The sequence below is a fragment of the Chaetodon trifascialis genome, chromosome 19 (assembly GCF_039877785.1).
Source record: "Chaetodon trifascialis isolate fChaTrf1 chromosome 19, fChaTrf1.hap1, whole genome shotgun sequence".
Classification (NCBI taxonomy): domain Eukaryota; kingdom Metazoa; phylum Chordata; class Actinopteri; order Chaetodontiformes; family Chaetodontidae; genus Chaetodon; species Chaetodon trifascialis.
The window spans coordinates 20,296,720-20,316,191 of NC_092074.1; the positions used below are offsets into that span (position 1 = coordinate 20,296,720).

At 36.4% G+C, this 19,472-nt stretch overlaps 2 protein-coding genes and 1 non-coding gene across 4 annotated transcripts; all 3 read right to left on the reverse strand.

Annotated features, from left to right (window-relative positions):
• Positions 1 to 5,819: 5,819 nt before the first annotated feature.
• On the reverse strand, positions 5,820 to 11,587 carry LOC139347674 (galectin-8-like). Its single transcript, XM_070987412.1, has 9 exons — positions 11,465 to 11,587; positions 10,434 to 10,522; positions 10,099 to 10,309; positions 8,635 to 8,754; positions 8,494 to 8,544; positions 7,991 to 8,017; positions 7,337 to 7,425; positions 6,970 to 7,135; positions 5,820 to 6,370 (listed from the first exon to the last, which is right to left on the reverse strand). Exons 1-9 carry the CDS (start codon positions 11,501 to 11,503, stop codon positions 6,221 to 6,223), a joined length of 942 nt encoding a protein of 313 aa, XP_070843513.1. The 5' UTR covers positions 11,504 to 11,587; the 3' UTR covers positions 5,820 to 6,220.
• Positions 11,588 to 12,921: 1,334 nt separating this feature from the next.
• Positions 12,922 to 18,104, reverse strand: LOC139347502 (ribonucleoside-diphosphate reductase subunit M2). Of its 2 annotated transcripts, none has more exons than XM_070987165.1 (11): positions 17,981 to 18,104; positions 16,807 to 16,863; positions 16,492 to 16,560; positions 15,756 to 15,902; positions 15,457 to 15,573; positions 15,016 to 15,149; positions 14,816 to 14,910; positions 14,580 to 14,713; positions 14,330 to 14,434; positions 14,111 to 14,224; positions 12,922 to 13,588 (listed from the first exon to the last, which is right to left on the reverse strand). In XM_070987165.1, exons 2-11 carry the CDS (start codon positions 16,828 to 16,830, stop codon positions 13,436 to 13,438), a joined length of 1,092 nt encoding a protein of 363 aa, XP_070843266.1. In that variant the 5' UTR covers positions 16,831 to 16,863; positions 17,981 to 18,104; the 3' UTR covers positions 12,922 to 13,435. The 2 variants fall into 2 exon arrangements, with proteins under 2 accessions (XP_070843266.1, XP_070843267.1); XM_070987166.1 differs by having other exon boundaries at positions 16,807 to 16,905; positions 17,981 to 18,083.
• Positions 13,851 to 13,989, reverse strand: LOC139348243 (small nucleolar RNA SNORD94). Its single transcript, XR_011603393.1, has one exon. It is a non-coding gene; the product is annotated as a small nucleolar RNA SNORD94 (small nucleolar RNA).
• Positions 18,105 to 19,472: the final 1,368 nt, after the last annotated feature.

Here is a 19,472-nt window from a genome sequence, read left to right on the forward strand (position 1 = left end):
ATTCTTCATGGTAAGTAAGTCAAAAAAGAAAATATATGCATGCTTTAATTTCATACATACTTTAAATGTATGTATGTATGTATAAAAGTCTATGAAATGAAAGTATGTATGTATGTATGTGCACATGAAATGAAAGTATATGTATGTGCACATGAAATGAAAGTGCATATGTATGAAACTGAAGTATGTAAGAAATGAAAGTATATATGAAATGGAAGTATGCACATATGAAATGAAAGTATGTATGAAACAAAAGTATGCGTGTATGTTAGTATGAAAGTATATGAAATGAAAGTTTGTATGTGTGTAAATATGTATGAAAGTATGTATGTATGTATGTATGTCTAAAAGTTTATATAAAGTGAATGTATGTATGTATGCACGTACGTCTGAATGTATGAAATGAAAGTATGTATGTGTGAAAGTATGTATGTGTGAAAGTATGTATGTATGAAATGAAAGTAAGTATGTATGTATGTATGTATGTATGTATGTATGTATGAAATGAAAGTATGTATGTAAGTTTGTATGTGTGTAATGAAAGCATGTGTGTATGTCTAAAAGTTTGTATGTGTATATGTATGAAATCAAAGTATTTATATGTATGAAAGTCTGTGTGTCTAAAAGTTTCTATGAAGTGAATGTATGTATGTATGTATGTCTGAATGTATGAAATGAAAGTAAGTATGTATGTATGTATGTATGTATGAAAGAAAGAAAAAGTATGTATGTATGTATGTGTGAAATGAAAGCATGTATGTATGAAAGTATGTATGCATGTGTGAAATGTATGTATGTATGAGAGTATGTATTTTCATACATACAAGTATGAAACTGAAATGAAAGTATGTATGTATGTATGTATGTATGTATGTATGTATGTATGTATGTATGTATGTATGTTAAAGTATGTATGTATGTTAAAGTATGTATGTATGAAAGTATGTATGAAATGAAAGTGTATATGTATGTATGAAAGTATGTATTTTCATACATATATGTATGAAACCGAAATGAAAGTATGTATGTGTGTGTGTGTGTGTGTGTGTGTGTGTATGTATGTATGCATGTATGCATGTATGTGTGAAAGTATGCATAGATAAAAGTATCTAAGTATGTATGAAATGAAAGTTTGTATGTGTATGTATGTATGAAATCAAAGTATTTATGTGTGTGTATGTATGTATGTATAAAAGTTTATATGAAGTGAATGCATGTACACCTGAATGTATGAAAGTATGTATGTATAAAATGAAAGTATGTATATATGAAAGTATGTATGCATGTGTGAAATGAAAGCATGTATGTATTTTCATACATGCATGTATGAAACTGAAATGAATGTGTGTGTGTGTGTGTGTGTGTGTGTGTGTGTGTGTGTATGTATGCATGTGTGAATGTATGTGTGTATGTAAGTTTCTATATATGAAAGTATGTATGAAATGAAAGTAGGTATGTATGAAAGTGTATGTATGCATGTAATGAAAGCATGTGTGTATGTCTAAAAGTGTATGTGTAAGTATGTATGAAATCAAAGTATTTATATGTATTAAAGTATGTGTGTCTAAAAGTTTATATGAAGTGTGTGTATGTATGTACGTACGTACGTGTGAAAGTATGCATATATAAAAGTATCTAAGTATGTATGAAATGAAAGTTTGTATGTGTATGTATGTATGTCTAAAAGTTTATATGAAGTGTATGTATGTATGTATGTATGTATGAATGAATCAATGAATGAATGAATAAATGAAAGTATGTATGTATGTATGTATGTATGTATGTATGTATTTTCATACATACATGTATGAAACTGAAATGATATATGTATTTACGAAATGAAAGTATGTATGTATGAAAGTATGTATTTTCATACATATATGTATGAAACTGAAATGAAAGTATGTGTGAAAGTATGCATATATAAAAGTATCTAAGTATGTATGAAATGAAAGTTTGTATGTATGTATGTATGTATGTATGTATGTATGTATGAAATGAAAGTATTTCTATGTATGAAAGTATGTATGTATGTCTAAAAGTTTATATGAAGTGAAAGTTTATATGAAGTGAATGTGTGTGTGTGTGTGTGTGTGTGTGTGTGTGTGTGTGTGTGTGTGTGTGTGTGTGTGTGTGTGTATGTATGTATGTATGTATGTATGCATGTATGCATGTATGTATGTGTGAAAGTATGCATAGATAAAAGTATCTAAGTATGTATGAAATGAAAGTTTGTATGTGTATGTATGTATGAAATCAAAGTATTTATGTGTGTGTGTGTGTGTGTGTGTGTGTGTGTGTATGTATGTATAAAAGTTTATATGAAGTGAATGTATGTACACCTGAATGTATGAAAGTATGTATGTATAAAATGAAAGTATGTATATATGAAAGTATGTATGCATGTGTGAAATGAAAGCATGTATGTATTTTCATACATGCATGTATGAAACTGAAATGAATGTATGTATGTATGTGTGTGTGTGTGTGTGTGTGTGTGTGTGTGTGTGTGTGTGTGTATGTATGTATGTGTGTGTGAATGTATGTGTGTATGTAAGTTTCTATATATGAAAGTATGTATGAAATGAAAGTAGGTATGTATGAAAGTGTATGTATGCATGTAATGAAAGCATGTGTGTATGTCTAAAAGTGTATGTGTAAGTATGTATGAAATCAAAGTATTTATATGTATTAAAGTATGTGTGTCTAAAAGTTTATATGAAGTGTGTGTATGTATGTATGCATGTATGTACGTACGTATGTATGTGTGAAAGTATGCATATATAAAAGTATCTAAGTATGTATGAAATGAAAGTTTGTATGTGTATGTATGTATGTCTAAAAGTTTATATGAAGTGTATGTATGTATGTATGAATGAATGAATGAATGAATAAATAAATGAAAGTATGTATGTATGTATGTATGTATTTTCATACATATATGTATGAAACTGAAATGAAAGTATGTGTGAAAGTATGCATATATAAAAGTATCTAAGTATGTATGAAATGAAAGTTTGTATGTGTATGTATGTATGTATGTATGAAATGAAAGTATTTCTATGTATGAAAGTATGTATGTATGTCTAAAAGTTTATATGAAGTGAAAGTTTATATGAAGTGAATGTATGTATGTATGTATGTATGTATGTATGTATGTATGTATGTATGTATGTATGTACACACGCCTGAATGTATCAAAGTATGTATGTATGCATGTATGTATGAAATGAAAGTATGTATATATGAAAGTATGTATGCATGTGTGAAATGAAAGTATGTATGTATGAAAGTATGTATTTTAATACATACATGTGTGAAACTGAAATTAAAGTATGTCTGTATGTATGTATGTGTGTGTGTGTGTGTGTGTGTGTGTGTGTGTGTGTGTGTGTGTGTGTATGTATGTGTGAAAGTATGCATACATAAAAGTATCTAAGTATGTATGAAATGAAAGTTTGTATGTGTATGTATGTATGAAATCAAAGTATTTATGTGTATGAAAGTATGTATGTATATATGTCTAAAAGTTTATATGAAGTGAATGTATGTACACCTGAATGTATGAAAGTATGTATGTATGAAATGAAAGTATGTATATATGAAAGTATGTATGCATGTGTGAAATGAAAGCATGTATGTATTTTCATACATGCATGTATGAAACTGAAATGTATGTATGTATGTATGTATGTATGTATGTATGTATGTCTAGAAGTGTGTGTATGTAAGTTTCTATATATGAAAGTATGTATGAAATGAAAGTAGGTATGTATGAGAGTGTATGTATGCATGTAATGAAAGCATGTGTGTATGTCTAAAAGTGTAAAAGTATTTATTTATGAAATCAAAGTATTTATATGTATTAAAGTGTGTGTGTCTAAAAGTTTATATGAAGTGTGTATGTATGTATGCATGTATGTATGTACGTATGTGTGAAAGTATGCATATATAAAAGTATCTATGTATGAAATGAAAGTTTGTATGTGTATGTATGTATGTATGTATGTATGTATGTATGTATGTATGTATGTATGTATGTATGAAACCAAAATATTTATATGTATGAAAGTATGTATGTATGTCTAAAAGTTTATATGAAGTGAAAGTTTATATGAAGTGAATGTATGTATGTATGTATGTATGTATGTATGTATGTATGTATGAAATGAAATGAAAGTATGTATGCATGTATGTATGTATGTATGTGTGTGTGTATGTGTGTGTGTGTGTGTGTGTATGTGTGTGTATGTATGTATGCATGCATGAAAGTATGTATGCATGTATATATGTATGTATGCATGGCTGTATGTATGTACATGATAAAGTATTTATGAAATGAAAGTATGTATGTATGTATGTATGTATGTATGTATGAAATCAAAATATTTATATTTCGAAAGTATGTATGTATGTCTAAAAGTTTATATGAAGTGAAAGTTTATATGAAGTGAATGTATGTATGTATGTATGTATGTATGTATGTATGTATGTATGTATGTATGTATGTATGTATGTATGTACATACGCCTGAATGTATGTATGTATGTATGTATGTATGTATGAAATGAAATGAAAGTATGTATGCATGTATGTATGTATGTATGTGTGTGTGTGTGTGTGTGTGTATGTGTGTGTGTGTGTGTGTGTGTGTGTGTGTGTGTGTGTGTATGTATGTATGCATGCATGAAAGTATGTATGCATGTATATATGTATGTATGCATGGCTGTATGTATGTACATGATAAAGTATTTATGAAATGAAAGTATGTATGTATGTATGCATGCATGTATGCATGCATGCATGCATGCATGTATGTATGTATGTATGTATGTATGTATGTATGTATGTATGTATGTATGTATGTATGTATGTATGTAATGAAAGTATGCATGTATATATGTATGTATGCATGGCTGTATGTATGTACATGATAAAGTATTTATGAAATGAAAGTATGTATGTATGTATGTATGTATGTATGTAATGAAAGTATATATGTATGTATGCATGGCTGTATGTATGTACATGATAAAGTATTTATGAAATGAAAGTATGTATGTATGTATGAAAGTGTATTTTCATACATACATTTATGAAACTGAAATGAAAGTATCTAAGTATGTATGTATGAAAGTATGTATGCATGTGTGAAAGTATGTATGTATGTATGTATGAAACTGAAATAAAAGTATGTATGCATACTGAAAGTATGTATGTATAAAAGTATTTAAGTATGTATGAAATTAAAGTATGTAAGTTTGTATGTATGAAAGTATGTATGCATGTTTGAAAGTATGTATGTATTTTCATACATACATGTATGAAAATGAAAGTATGTATGTATCTGTGAAAGTATATATGTATAAAAGTATGTATGTATGAAAGTATGTAAGTTTGTATGTATGAAATGAAAGTAGGTATGTATGTACGAATGTATGTGTATGTATGTCTAAGTCTAAGTTTGTGTCTAAGTATGTATTAAATGAAAGTATTTGTATGTATGAAAGTATGTAAGTTTGTATGTATGAAATGAAAGTAGGTATGTACGAATGTATGTGTGTATGTATGTCTAAGAGTTTGTGTCTAAGTATGTATGAAATGAAAGTATTTATATGTATGAAAATATGTATGTATGTATGTATGTATGTATGTATGTATGTATGTAAGCTTTCATTTAATACATACTTTTATACATTTTTTTCAGTGAAACTCTTATGTCTGTTTTTTACTTTTGGTTGGATAAATTACGTGATGTAAAGATGTTTTATTGCTGATTTTTTCAGTGTTGTGTGTACGCTGGAAGAAGTTCAGTTGGTGCATGACAGATTCACATGGTTAGTTTATTTGATCTGGTTACAAACAGGAACGCCAACACTCCCATGATACATTCTGTTTTCTGATAATCAAAGCATGAACAGGAACAAGTGAAGGATATGATGAAACAGTTCATGTTTCAGGAAGGAAACTTGGTTCAGACTCCTCAGACATTTTTCTTCTATCATAAAAATTCCACTGCATTTTACATCTTCAGTGTTTGAACTGAACATCATGAACTTAAACTTGGTCTTTGAAAGATGTTATTGGTGAAACTATTATCTTAGTGATTATAAAGAATATGTAATTATTAAACTTGCATAACTATATAAATGTTACAATCTGTGAAATGATGTCCAGAATAACATCAGGCTCCAACATGTTAAAGCTCTATCTTAAGAGTTTAGAGGATCTCAATGTCCCGCAGCAGGATGTCTCCCAGCACTTCCAGCTGGGTGATGCGTCTCAGGTCCTGGACTCTATGTCTGTAGTCCAGCTGGTGGTGCCCGTTGACAGCAACTTTGAACTGCTGAGGCTCACACAGGATGATCATCTGCAGAGAAAACACACCGTCACCATTATGATGATAATGAAGGTGAATTCTTACATTGCACCAGATATCACAGTGTGGAATAAATACAGAAGATTTGGGTGATTTTAAACTATTGTCTGTGACAGAGACCATATAAAACATGAACATCGTCTCTGTGACGTCACCCTCACCACCACTCCACCACACTCAGTAGCCCAACCATAATTATTCTTAACTTTGAGCTGTTATTTTTATACAAGTGAGTTTTCTAAAAATTCGCCCACTGTATAAACATCATGAACCAATAGTTCTAAGGAGCAAAACTGGTTTTTGTTTCAGGCTCTAAACATGTTTATGTCTGCTGTTTAGCTGGGCACTTTAACATGGGGTCTATGGGGATTGGCTTTTGGAGCCAGCCTCAGGTGGCCATTTAATGAACTGTAGTTTTTGGTACTTGTTCTCAATTGTCTCTGAAAGTGCTTTTGTTTGTCCGATTATGTTTATTTTCTTTATATCTTTTCTCGGGTCTGAAGCACATCTTTCTTAAACATTTTAAATCAAGCGAAAACAGACACAAACATTAAAGAGTGTAACTGAGTGTCTGCGGGTGGTGTCTATACCTCAAAGTACTGTCCCGCAGTGAAGGGGAAGGAAGCCAGCGCTCTCTCCTCGGGGCCCCAGCACTCCGACAGGAAGGAGTTTCTGACAAAGATCCCTTTCTTCAGACGAGGGTTCAGATGCAGAGCGATGTCGCTGCTGCTGGAAACTCGCAGGTTCACAGAGAAACTGAAACACAGAAAATGATGGAGCCAGCTGATTCTGGTTGCAAACAGATATGTTTCCTATTTTCTTAAAATATTGTACGGTCTATCTATGACAAACATTTTGATTAGAATTTTTATCCACTAGCAAGGATTTCAGAATGAATGAGCTCATATTAAAATGTAACTCAACACTAACAGACAGGTGTACTGAGGTGTTGTATACCTCTGTGCGTTATGGTTGGTTTCTCCTTTAATGATGATCGTACGCCCCACACACAGTCCGTTGGCCAGCTCGCCTCTAAAGGGAATACTCTGTGAAACAAGATTTCATCAGACAGAAGGTAAGAAACAGACTTTACTGGAGCAGGTCTCAGATCAGCTGATTAAGGCAACAAGGAGGGAAGGAAAGAAGAAAAACCATTAAAGCAACACCGCAAGAAGAGAGAGTAGTTCCTTTTCAACTGATCTGAAACATGAAAGTCCCCAAAACCAAAGACTAAACTGTCTTCTTCACTTTTAGTACATAAAATTCAGTCAAGTTCAATCACAATGAACTGTGAAAAGAAAGTACTTCAAAAGACCAACAGCTGATAATTGCTGAAGAAATCTTAATGGGAAAAATAGTTGTTATACAATAGTCAAAATAGCAACATTGAAACAGCTGCAAATCAATCCATCAGCAGGACTAAGAATGAAAAAACAAACATGAAAATGAATTAATTTCAAACTACAAATATTTCGCCAATAAAGATTCAAATCAAAATGGCAAAAACAAAACAAAACAAAACAGAAAAAAAAAAGATCAAAGACCATGGTGAAGAAAAATGTGGGAAAAGTCTGAGACAACATCGAACAATCATGCAAAAGTAAAACTCACCAGGTCGCCTAAAGGGGGGATTATGGGCTGGAGATGAACAAACAAAAAATAATTAAATTCATACAAAAAAAAAAAAAAAAAAATCAGCTGCAGTAAAAGAACACCAACTTGAACTCTTTATTTTCATCTTCATCCTATATATATTGCACATGTGTATTTTCATTTTTTTGTTTCTCAGCATAACACCTGGAGACAATCTGACCTTAAAACATGTGAAATATTCCTACAAATGGTCAAAGATTTCTAATCAAATGTAATGAAGGAAAGTAAATAAATCCCCACATTTGAGAAGCTGTGACCTCCACCTTTGGTGTTTTTCCTTAATAAATGTGGACATTGATTGATTGACTTCTGTTGTTATTTGGCGCTATACAAATAAACTGAATTGAATTAAATAGATCAATTTTCTGTTTGACTACCTTTTTCTGCTCTCATGGCAGAAAATGATTGAAGACTACAAACTTAAGCAGAATTCAAGAAATCACACAGTTAGTCATTCTCACTTTGAAGTCTGGGTCCTTGTTGGTCAAATCGGCTGTGGAAGAAGCTGAACTCTAAAAACAAGAACAAAAAAACATTCATCTTCATCACATGTTCACATGAAGAAAAATAAACTTAGCTTTAATCTGTAGAGAATGACTCACAGAGCTTGGGTAGATGCCGACAGCTTCAACTCTGACCTTTCCAGATATGGCCAAAGTGTCGACCCAATGCAGCTCCAGTCTGTACTTATACTCCAACATGTGACGTCCGTTCACCACCGCCTGCAGCAGCAGTGGAAGAAATTCTCACGTCCTTTACTGAAGTAAAAGCAGCAGTACAGCAAAGTAAAAATATTCAATTGAAAGAAAAAGTCAAGAAAAGTACAGAAACATTATCAGCTTCATGTTGTGCAGGTATGTGACATATTAATAATCAATGTGTGAGCAGGATTTGACTTTTTTTTTTTTTTTTAGTAAGTAAGAGATGTATCATCCAGAACTGCAGAAAATTGTTCAGTCAACCTTTTTCCCCCATTAAGGTGATGTAGATTCTCCTGCCTTCACTCTTAAACCTCTAGATATAGTTGATCATCCAGCCCTCTGGGTCGTAACTGGGGGCAGTTTTAGACCTCATCAATGTTACTATATGAGGAAGTCATGCTGCAGTTTTGGGCAGAGAGAACATCAGTGCATTTTAACTATTTCCAAAGAACTTCTTCGCAAACTACCGAGTCTCTCATGGATTCTTCACTATAAATCTCCAGGTCCTCAGACTATTTGATCCTTGTAAACCATCACATTCACCCTGAGTGTTTTCATTGAACTTATGTCCTTTATGTTGGCTGTATAATCTATTGACATGTCTTCATGTGCTTCTATTGTTTTATGTGTATAGTATTTTATATGTACTGTAATCAGGCTGTCCTCACAAAAGAGAGCAGAGAGCTTCCTCTCAGTGGCCTTTCATTCTTTCTATAAAGTTAATAATAAAAAAATTGTTGCTCGAGGTGGAGCTACTCTGAAGCTAGTTTAGTCCAATGGCACCCAGCCTTGGGGTCAGGCCCTAAGGTGAATCTGAGTCACTGGATCATTTGAACAGTTACTGAAATTCAACCACGTGAGAAGTTTAAAGAAAAGTTTCTTTGGTGCAACTGAAAACAACTCAGAGACTAAGAGAGGGGAGAGATGGTGTACACTGATTTTATATCAAAGTCCAACAAAAGCTGCAGTGTTTAGTCTGCTGGTTTGACTGACCTCCACGTGATCATGGCGAGAAGTCATTTTACTTCGTTTTGGCACTAAAAGTATTATTTCAGGTAAGTTTGATGATTATTGTGATCATATTGTTTAGCACAATATTTTTTATAATAATGGTAGCATGAACATTTGATACTGGTGCATCCTTATTTCAAGGTCAAGAATGTACTTTGAAGCTTGAATCTGACGTATTGCTTTCTGTAAAAGGTTTGTACATCAGTAATGTGTGTAACCACAGGAAGAATATTTATCATATTAGGATAAGCATTTGAATATGCCAAACTCTTCAAGTTATACATGAATATACTTAATTTAATAATCCATAAGGTCATAAATGGCTGAACATATCAGCCCTTGCACATCGCTCACCTTAAACCTGTCTTCCAGGACAAAGATGGTCAGTTCAAACGCGGTATCAGCAGCAAAAGGCATCTGGTACAGGATCTCCTCTCTGCCCCAGCGCTCATTCTGCAGCGTGTTGCAGACGATACACGGCGACCTCTGGAACCTCGGGTTGAAGTGAAATGCTATGTCTGCCCTTGGCTTCGTGCTGCTGCCACAGGTGAAATCTACCTGGAACCTGTAAGACAGACCAGAGGGACGATGACACTGAGGCTTCAACCTGGAGAGTCTGGAAGCACAGGCAGATGAAGCAGAGGTAGAGAGAAGGAGGTTTCATCATTAATGATGTTGTGAGTCCTCACCTGTCAGCATTAGGCAGCACAACGCCCTGAATGACAACCACCTCCCCTGGTAGCAAACCGCCCAGGATCGTCCCACCGAAAGGAACCGTCTGTGAGGGACAAAGTGTTTAAAATTCAGGATACTAGGACAGCTGTACTGTTCTTTTTCCTCCACTAAATTTAAATCAGAGAGGCAGCGGTTTGGAGACGAGTGGAGGATGAAATGATCAGGAAGCTGAGAGATCATGTTACACTTGGAGATTTTCCAATAAGACGTGAAAAGATCCTCTAGGAAAGGCCATTCTTCACAATGACTGCTCCAGTGTTTTCTTATTTACGCATGTAGTCAAATCTTGTAAAAACCTGAACACTAAAAATGTGCTATAATCTGGCAGAGGGCAAATATTTTATTTTTAGATGTGTATGCAGTTTATTAATCTATTTATAGACGTTGTTTTATCTCAAAGTCAAAATTGGCGTAGTTAAGGAGCAGGTCTTCGCTATTTCAACGGCAGGAAAGCAACATATCGAACGCCAAATTCCATTAGAAATTCTGAATGTTACAATATTTCCTCGCGTGTCATCAAAAGCTAACAGCAAAATGAATTAACCCAAGCCGGAACAATAACTATAACGAACTAGTTTTTAATTCGGCTTCCACGAAACACACCCAACTTGGCTCAAATACAAATAAAACGTGTAATTAAGAATCATCCATTCAACCCAATGCAACGTTACAGGGCGTAAACAAACAGCCCGAGCCAAAACTTGCAGCAGCAAACTTCGCTGAAATAAAGTTATTTGGTGGGTGAAACATATGCAGAATTCATCAGGAACACAAACAACTTGAGAAGTATTTTCGACATGTTACATAAGAAAATGTGGCATTAAATATTCATTTACTTTACGAAGCTGACTAACTTGATGCAGTTAAATAGAGCGCTTTGACGCGATGCTAGCTAGCTAACTTATCGATAAGTCGTCAATTCAATGCTGAGAAAATTATCCCAAAACGATCATTTAACTCGAGATACGGACAGAAAGCATCTTACCGGCTTTAGGAACATCAGTCTCGCTTCTGAAATCGACATTTTGCAGCTAAACAGCAGCAACCAGACGCTCGTTTGGACTATGGGGACTTCCGTATTGAACGTTAGCAAGGCTGATGGTTTCAAGGATGAGACAGCAGCTTGAAATCGAAACAAGGAAGATCGGGCACAGGTAGGATTAAAATGTTCTTTTCACCGTAGAATAATGCACATTAGAAACATTATTTCGTTCGTACTTTTTTTACTGTTAAAATAGATTTAAATACATATTGCGTAGCGGCGTGATGACGTCGATGTCCGCTCCTGATTGGCTGCAGAGGTTTGGTAGAGGCAGGCAGGTTCTCAGTCTTGTGATTTCAATCATGATTCATAAACCTGACAGAAGCTACTCAACATCAATGTAAGCAAACCCCCCCCCCCCAAAAAAAAACAAAAAACAACAACCTGAAAATGGAGGCTCACATTTCACTACTTAAAAAATATAATAAATTGGATTAAGAATCAAGTAACTCTACAGTCATAGAAAGAAATGCTTTATCCATTATTTTGAAGAATCTCTAATCAATATAACTCATTTTGTTTTTATTAGTTATTTAGCATTAGCAGAGAATCAGCTTTCAGCAGTTCAGGGTCTCTGGTCCTCAGCAAATGTAGCCCTTATTGCTCCCGAAGAATATTAGCTTTGGAGGTATTCTCTCTGGAATAACACTTGTCAAAATGTTAAATGCTTTTATTGATTATTTCATGGTGAATCCAGCCTACACTAAAGGATGGATGCAGAATAGGAAACATCTGATCTGTTCCAGCAGCTGGTGGTGCAGGTTCCTTTTACTTTTCTAGGAATATTTTTGTTGTATTTTCTCTGTCTGGGTTCACTGACAACAGGAACAGGAAAGAAACGTCACTTGACACATTCTATGATTTCTAATCTTTCCTGTCCTGGCAAATGGAAAAAAAAGAAGAAAAAAAGTATGGTTATTGTTGCTAATAGTGAAAACAGAAAAGCTACAAAAAAATACTGACTTTATCTTTTTGTGTTTATATGCAGCAAAAATGAGGGGCAGCATGATGGACATTGTCCCTACTTTTTCCCAACAGTTTATAGGCCAAATGATTGATTAATTGCGGAAATAGGCACGTTAAATCATAATAGACTTAATCATTTGTTGGATCCCTAAAACTAATAAATACACGATCATCAAAATAGATTTTATCAAAAAGTAACACAGGAATAGTTCTGGAGAATCCTCTTCCTCTGAGTTTGATGAGACTAGCAGTCAGGCTGCACACGACATATGAAGCTATAGCCAGCTAGCTTATTTTAGCATACAAGACAGGAAACAGCCAGTCTCACTGATATCCGTTTTGTTTCAACTGGTTCAGTAACCCAGAGCTAACAGCCTGAGCTGAGAAACCAAACCATATCAAAGTGGACGTGTAGGAACAGCAGCAAGGCTTTTACATACAGTATTTCTGACTTTATTACAAAAAACTAATTAACTGTACAAATTACATACAACCTAAAACATCTCATTAGCTTGTTAACACATTTCATAAAAACAAACTCTATAAAGTTAGTTCACACAGAAAAATGAAAAACATAAAAGCAGCATTTCTGATCCAAGCCGTACCAGGTCCTCTGGTTAACTGTTGACTCACTTTATGTTCCATATATTACTCCGCAGTTATCTAGGTAACCTGGCTCGTGGACAGATCCCTGGGCTGCAGTGCTGTTATTGCTTGTACTCTGATTGGCTGAAAAGCTCATTTGTTATTTCAAGTACCTGTCAGCGGAGCAGCCATCAGATACATAAAAACAAGTCTGTCTTTCTCTATAAGTATTTCAGCCTTTGGAGACTTCAGCTTTCTGCTCCATTTGTTTTATATCAGGACATCAGCTTCCACCCAGTGTCCTCCTGCAGCGTGGAGTCAAAGCATGGAGTCTGAAATGTGTGGCTGAGTGCGACTCAGTCCTCAGAAGTCGGCGTCCAATCTGAAGGTGTTGTCTGTGGGGCCAGACATCACACCCATCCTCTGGTACTCGCCTACCCGCTTCTCAAAGAAGTTGGTCTTTCCCTCCAGAGAGATGTTCTCCATGAAGTCGAAAGGGTTCTCTACCCGGTAGATCTACAGAGACGCGAGACAGATCAGAGGTCAGTTCATTCCCTCGTCAACGGCTTTGTCCTGAAACCTGAAGCTCTGATTTGTCAGTAAGTATGGTAAACTATCAACGATTAAAATCCAACTTTAAATGCTTTAAATGTGGTTTAGTGCGGATACTTTTGTACTCTTGTTTAAGTAAAGAGTATTTCTACACAGTGGCATTGATACTGCCTGATTAATGGAGCTAGTTAGTGACTGAGAGTTCAAACAGCATTTGAAGTGACGGTCCGTTCAGTCAGGCGTCTGTCTCGTGCTGCTGCTGGTCTGTCAGTGAACCACTTGTCCTCCAATCAGAGCGTCAGCAGCAGCACTCAGCCCCCATCACTGGCTGAGGTCCGTACCCCTGCGCTTCTCATCATCACAGACCGGATCCTCCATGACTCCACTTTCACAGTGCAGACATGCTGTACATCAGCTAAAAAAGTTCAAACTAACACCCGTCAGCCGACCTTACTGGGAGCTGTGGGTTTGTTGGGATGCATTTACCTTTGTGAAGCCGAGCTCCAGCATGAGTCTGTCAGCTACAAACTCGATGTACTGCTTCATCAGCTCACAGTTCATCCCGATCAGCTTCACCGGCAGAGCCTTCGTCAGGAACTCCTGAACAGAGAAAACAAGACGTCATTAAACCCAGTGATACCATCAAGTGGCTGAAGGACAAAAGACCAGAACAACATGTTCATTCATCCATCTGCGTCGACCGACCTGCTCGATCTCCACGGCGTTCTTGATGATATTGGTGACGGTTTCTGTGGACGGCTTGTTCACCAGGTGTTTGAACATGAGACAGGCGAAGTCACAGTGCAGACCCTGAAACACACACATACACACATTTACTACACACACGTCTGACACAAGCAGTTTTAAAGTTGAGTGAAAATTCAAATCATTTGATTTTACTGATTTAAAACTAACAAGATGAAGCTCCATATTGATTGTAATCAATGATCATCACCTCGTCTCTGCTGATGAGCTCATTGGAGAAGGTCAGGCCGGGCATCAGCCCTCTCTTCTTCAACCAAAAGATGGCAGCGAAGGAACCGGAGAAGAAGATTCCCTCCACAGCAGCGAAGGCCACCACACGCTCTCCTGCAGGGTCAACAGATTTACGATCAATAACAGATAGAAGATCGATATCAACAACGATCACCCAGGAACATGAACCCGCGGTCTCTCAGTGAGCAGGTTTACCGTAGTTGGCGCTCTTGTTGCCGATCCAGTTGAGTGCCCAGTCGGCCTTCTTCTTCACACACGGTAGAGTCTCGATGGCGTTGAAGAGGTATTCTCTGTGGGTCATTAAACGCACCGTCAGACACCAGTACAGAGCAGCAGAGTCCAGTGCAAACCAGCACCAGCACAGCTCCAGTAGTCCAGTAACAGCTGTGTCTCACCTCTCTTTGGGCTCTCTGATGTAGGTGTCGATGAGGAGGCTGTACATCTCTGAGTGGATGTTCTCCATGGCGATCTGGAAACCATAGAAACACCTGGCCTCCGTCACCTGCACTTCCTGGGTGAAGCGCTCCACCTAGTGTTCACACAGAGAACAGGATGAGAAAACCAATGAAAAGAGAATTCAGGAGCAGCCAATTTCATCATTGATTTGTTGTCTGAGTTGCCAAATGTTTGCAGGAGAGAATTCACTGCTTCATCTCACATGAACTGAACATTTTGATCATTTAGACAAAACTCATCATTTGAAGACATTACTGAGTTTTAGGTTATTATAATCTGCATGTTACAGTGTTCTGTGATGTTTAATATCCATGTGATTAATATAGATTAACGGTTAAACCATTAATTGTGTTGAGACCAATAGCAGATGAGGTTCTCACCAGATTCTCGTTGACGATGCCGTCGCTGGCGGCGAAGAAAGCCAACACGTGAGAGATGAAGTACCTCTCCTCGTCCTTCAGAGACTCCCAGTGCTGCAGGTCCTTCGACAGATCCACCTGAACAAGCACAAGATGGTCATTTCACATCATCTGCACATACTGAATTCAAAGCACATCTTAAACTTTTAACACTTTCATACTGTGGTTTTTCTAATGTAGGACACAATTCTGAGTCCACAGTAAGACGAGCGACTGACGACCTGCCCTGAACTAAATATCCCACTCATGTCCACACGCACCTCCTCAGCGGTCCAGAAAGAGGCCTCGGCCTTCTTGTACATCTGCCAGATGTCGTGGTACTGGATGGGGAAGATGACGAAGCGTCGAGGGTTTTCCTTCAGCAGTGGCTCTTCCTTCTCACCGCTGCTCTTCTTCACAGCTTTGGGCTGCAATATAAAAAAATACAAGACTGTCAAACACTTGAAGCTGCAGTCAGAGCCGGAAGAAGCTTTTAATTTAACATCTGGCTCTACTAAGAAAGGAAAGCTGAAACTGGAGCTGAAAGTATCAAAGAAGAAATGAATTGCTGCTTTTTCACATGTGATATAATTATGATTTATATCAGAATAAACTGAAAATTTTTGGGAGTCAACAAGCAGTTTGAAGACATCACAGACCAAAAGAACTCATGTTAAACGGGGAAACTCAAAAATACGTAAACTATTGTTCAAATACCTCAGATGAACACTTCACAGCATTAAGTTTATAATGTTCCTGCTCCAAGCTACGAGAACGTCAATATTCCAGAATTCACTTATATCCAGAAAACAAGCTAATAAATATGTAAAAAAACAGGAATATGAACAGAGACCGCTGATCGTCCATGTTGGCGCCGGAACCGGCATTTTAGGCGCCACACAACCAGAATAAACCACACAAACTGCTCATCGTTTACTTTACTGTGACTTCAGATAATCAGTCTTAAATTTAACAAGTTTAAATCTTGAAGGTTTCAGCAGGTTTTGCTTCACTTACCGCAGGATCGTCGAAGATTTTACGCGCGGTTTTAGACGCTAAGATGCGGGTAGTGTTCAGGCTCGGCGGCTGTAAGAGAAATGACAAGATACCATGAATGACCAAACATTAGTTCCTATAATGAAGTAATACGCTTAACTTTATAGCACCAAACAGCTGAAATACAGGTTGTATTTGGCGCAGTCGGAGCGAGCTGGTCAGGAAATGGCTGCCACGAGTTCTAACTTAAAAACACTGTAATTTTAACTTAAAATTGACAGCTCAAAGTATAAACAGGACACGAAACATCATCTTTACAGGTATGTTTGGTCTCACCGTGTTTTCTTTGTCCAGCGACATGTTGCTGATCTCACTGCTGAGTTTGTTTTCATTCTTGACGGAAAGAGGAGAGCGAGCAGAAAGCATTTTGATCACCTTGAGTTCAGACGGACAGATAAATAAAATAAGTTAAGAAATTAAAAGTACGTATAAAAAGAAGAAAAAAAGGACTAAACTAAGAGGCCGCTAACACAGACGAAGAGCAGAGACTGAAGCCGCGTCTGTTGTCTGCTCGCCTTTTTATTGAAATCTTGGCGCTAGAATGCAGCCAGCCAATAGAAACGCAGCTCGTGCTGGCTCTTTAAACTGACTCCACGACGCAGCCAATCAGGTCACCAGCCGCGCTCATGTGCCACCTGAAGCGCTGCGGGAAATTCAAAAGGCTTTGTCTGTGTGGAGTTACAAAACTGCCCGAAACCGATGTTACAAAACTATTAAAATGAGCGTTTACGCAACATTTTCAATTTTGCTTTAAAAACCGCGCATACTTGTTTCTCATTAACAACCGTTAATATGTAATTCTAAAATAGTTCAATAAAGTTAACAATAATGTTAATGAAAATCGCGAAAAATAAAAGTGACTTCCGTAACGACAATTAAGTGCGATAACTTGTTTAATTTGCATTTAAATCGCTCCAGACTTGTGACCCTGTCACAGAAATAAAAGTAGTCGGCCTACAAGGTGAATAAATCGGATTTACACTTCCTGTTAGATTCCTTCAAGCTGGACTGTTTGTGAAATGACTGTACCTCTAACGTCTTCGCATCGCTATTGGCGCTTATTGGATTATTGTCATGTGTGTCACATCAATCTGTTTTCATTGTTTTTTTTAATGTCAAAATAAATGTGCGACTGAGCTTCTAGTCGAACTGCTTGTTTGCTTCCCGCTGCCGCGCTTTTTACAGTTTAGATCTAAAGGCGTTGTCACATTAACAATTTAGCGTCAAAAAAATAATTTACACGCCACATGTTATTACTCTGCATTTAGGCGACATGTGTACTTTTCGGTATGAGAAACAGAACTAACATCGACAGTTTTAGCCTAAAAACTGCCAAACTGTCAGACAATAAGGGAACACATACCGGTAATTCGCCTTTCATAAACATCGATTTAATGCCAACGTTATTATGTGTTTCTGTTCCCGATTGAATGGAAGTGTTAAATCTTACATTTGTTCGGGTTTCGGGCTCTGATACAGAGGTTTTAGCTTCATTTTCTCCTCTAAATTCAGACGTTATTACATTAACTTCTTCCCTGCAGGCGAAGCTCTGCTGACATAACAACTGTTTCCAGGTTGCTGTCAAAGAGAGGGCTCTGATTGGCTGTTTGGGAAGTCAACGACAAAGTCGGTAAATCTACGTCACACTGTTGCCACCTAGCGACCGGGAAGAACATCTGGGATAAGGCAAAGATTTTTGGCGCAATCCCTCCTGTATTTGTGAATCATCAAGTACTTTTGCTTGAAAATATGAAATATATAAAAAAACAATTCTTTGCATCCCTGTACAATAAAATAAACATCACCATAGTACCACATTTGATCTGGTCGTGGAATCCTTGTGGATAAGTTGGCATGGAAAAATGCTTGTTTCTTACGTAAGAGCCACACATTAATCTTTTTCATGTCTAATTTTTTATTGACAAGGGACAAAAAATTAGGATCAACATTCAAAAGAGAAAAAAAAGAAAACCTCTTCAAACAGTATATGATGACTAACAAAATAAAGGGAATTTACTTTAAAGTTATTCATATATTTATCCCAGAATGATGTATTTAAAAAAACAAACAGAAAAGATATCAATATAAACGGGACCTTTCATTGTAGTTGCCCTGAAACAGGGAAAGCTGGGGGTATGTTGGCCATCCTGAACCTGATTTATGGTTTAAACTACAAAGACAGAGACTCTTGCTTTGAAAAAGTGTGTTTTATTGAAATCCACAGTTGTTAATGTGACAGCTGGACGTGGAGGAGAAATTCTTGGCACAAAACTACAATCTGTGCACTTGTTTTTTCTTCATTATTCTTAAACTGAATGCAAGTGACACACAGGCTGGATGTTTTCAATCATCCAATCACCAGCGTGAAGACAACATCATGAGAGATTCACAAAGTCCTGCAGCCACCGGAGTCCTGTCAACATCAGCACATCAAAGTCCACCTTTCCTGCCTTCAGCTGCACCAGAACTTTAAAACTGCCCTGTAGTTCTGTCTAAAATTCCCAGAAGGCAGCGCTCAGGTGAGAATTCATTACCTGTCATAAGAAAGATCAGAACCAGTGTTTGTTTCCCTGCAGCAAGTAAAAAAAACCCCAAACACATCAGTGATTATTTTCAGTTAATCTAAGCTTCATGCGTCACTGCTGGGAAGATACAGATCTTATATTAAAGAAAATAAAAAATAAGGCATTTATTGTTTTTAATTAAATCTCACATCGCTGACAGCTGCCACAGGGTTTCTGCAGGGTTCACCAAACTAACTGTAAGACCTTTAAGACCACTAGAATTCAGTTTAATACCTGGAAAACCAGAAGGGCCTACAATTATTTACTAAGTACATGAATTTCTCTATATTTATGCTTAATTTTTGTCAGTACTTCCCAGCTGTACATAACAATGATTCCTAGCAACATAATTGATCAGTTAATGTGACCTGGAGGAAG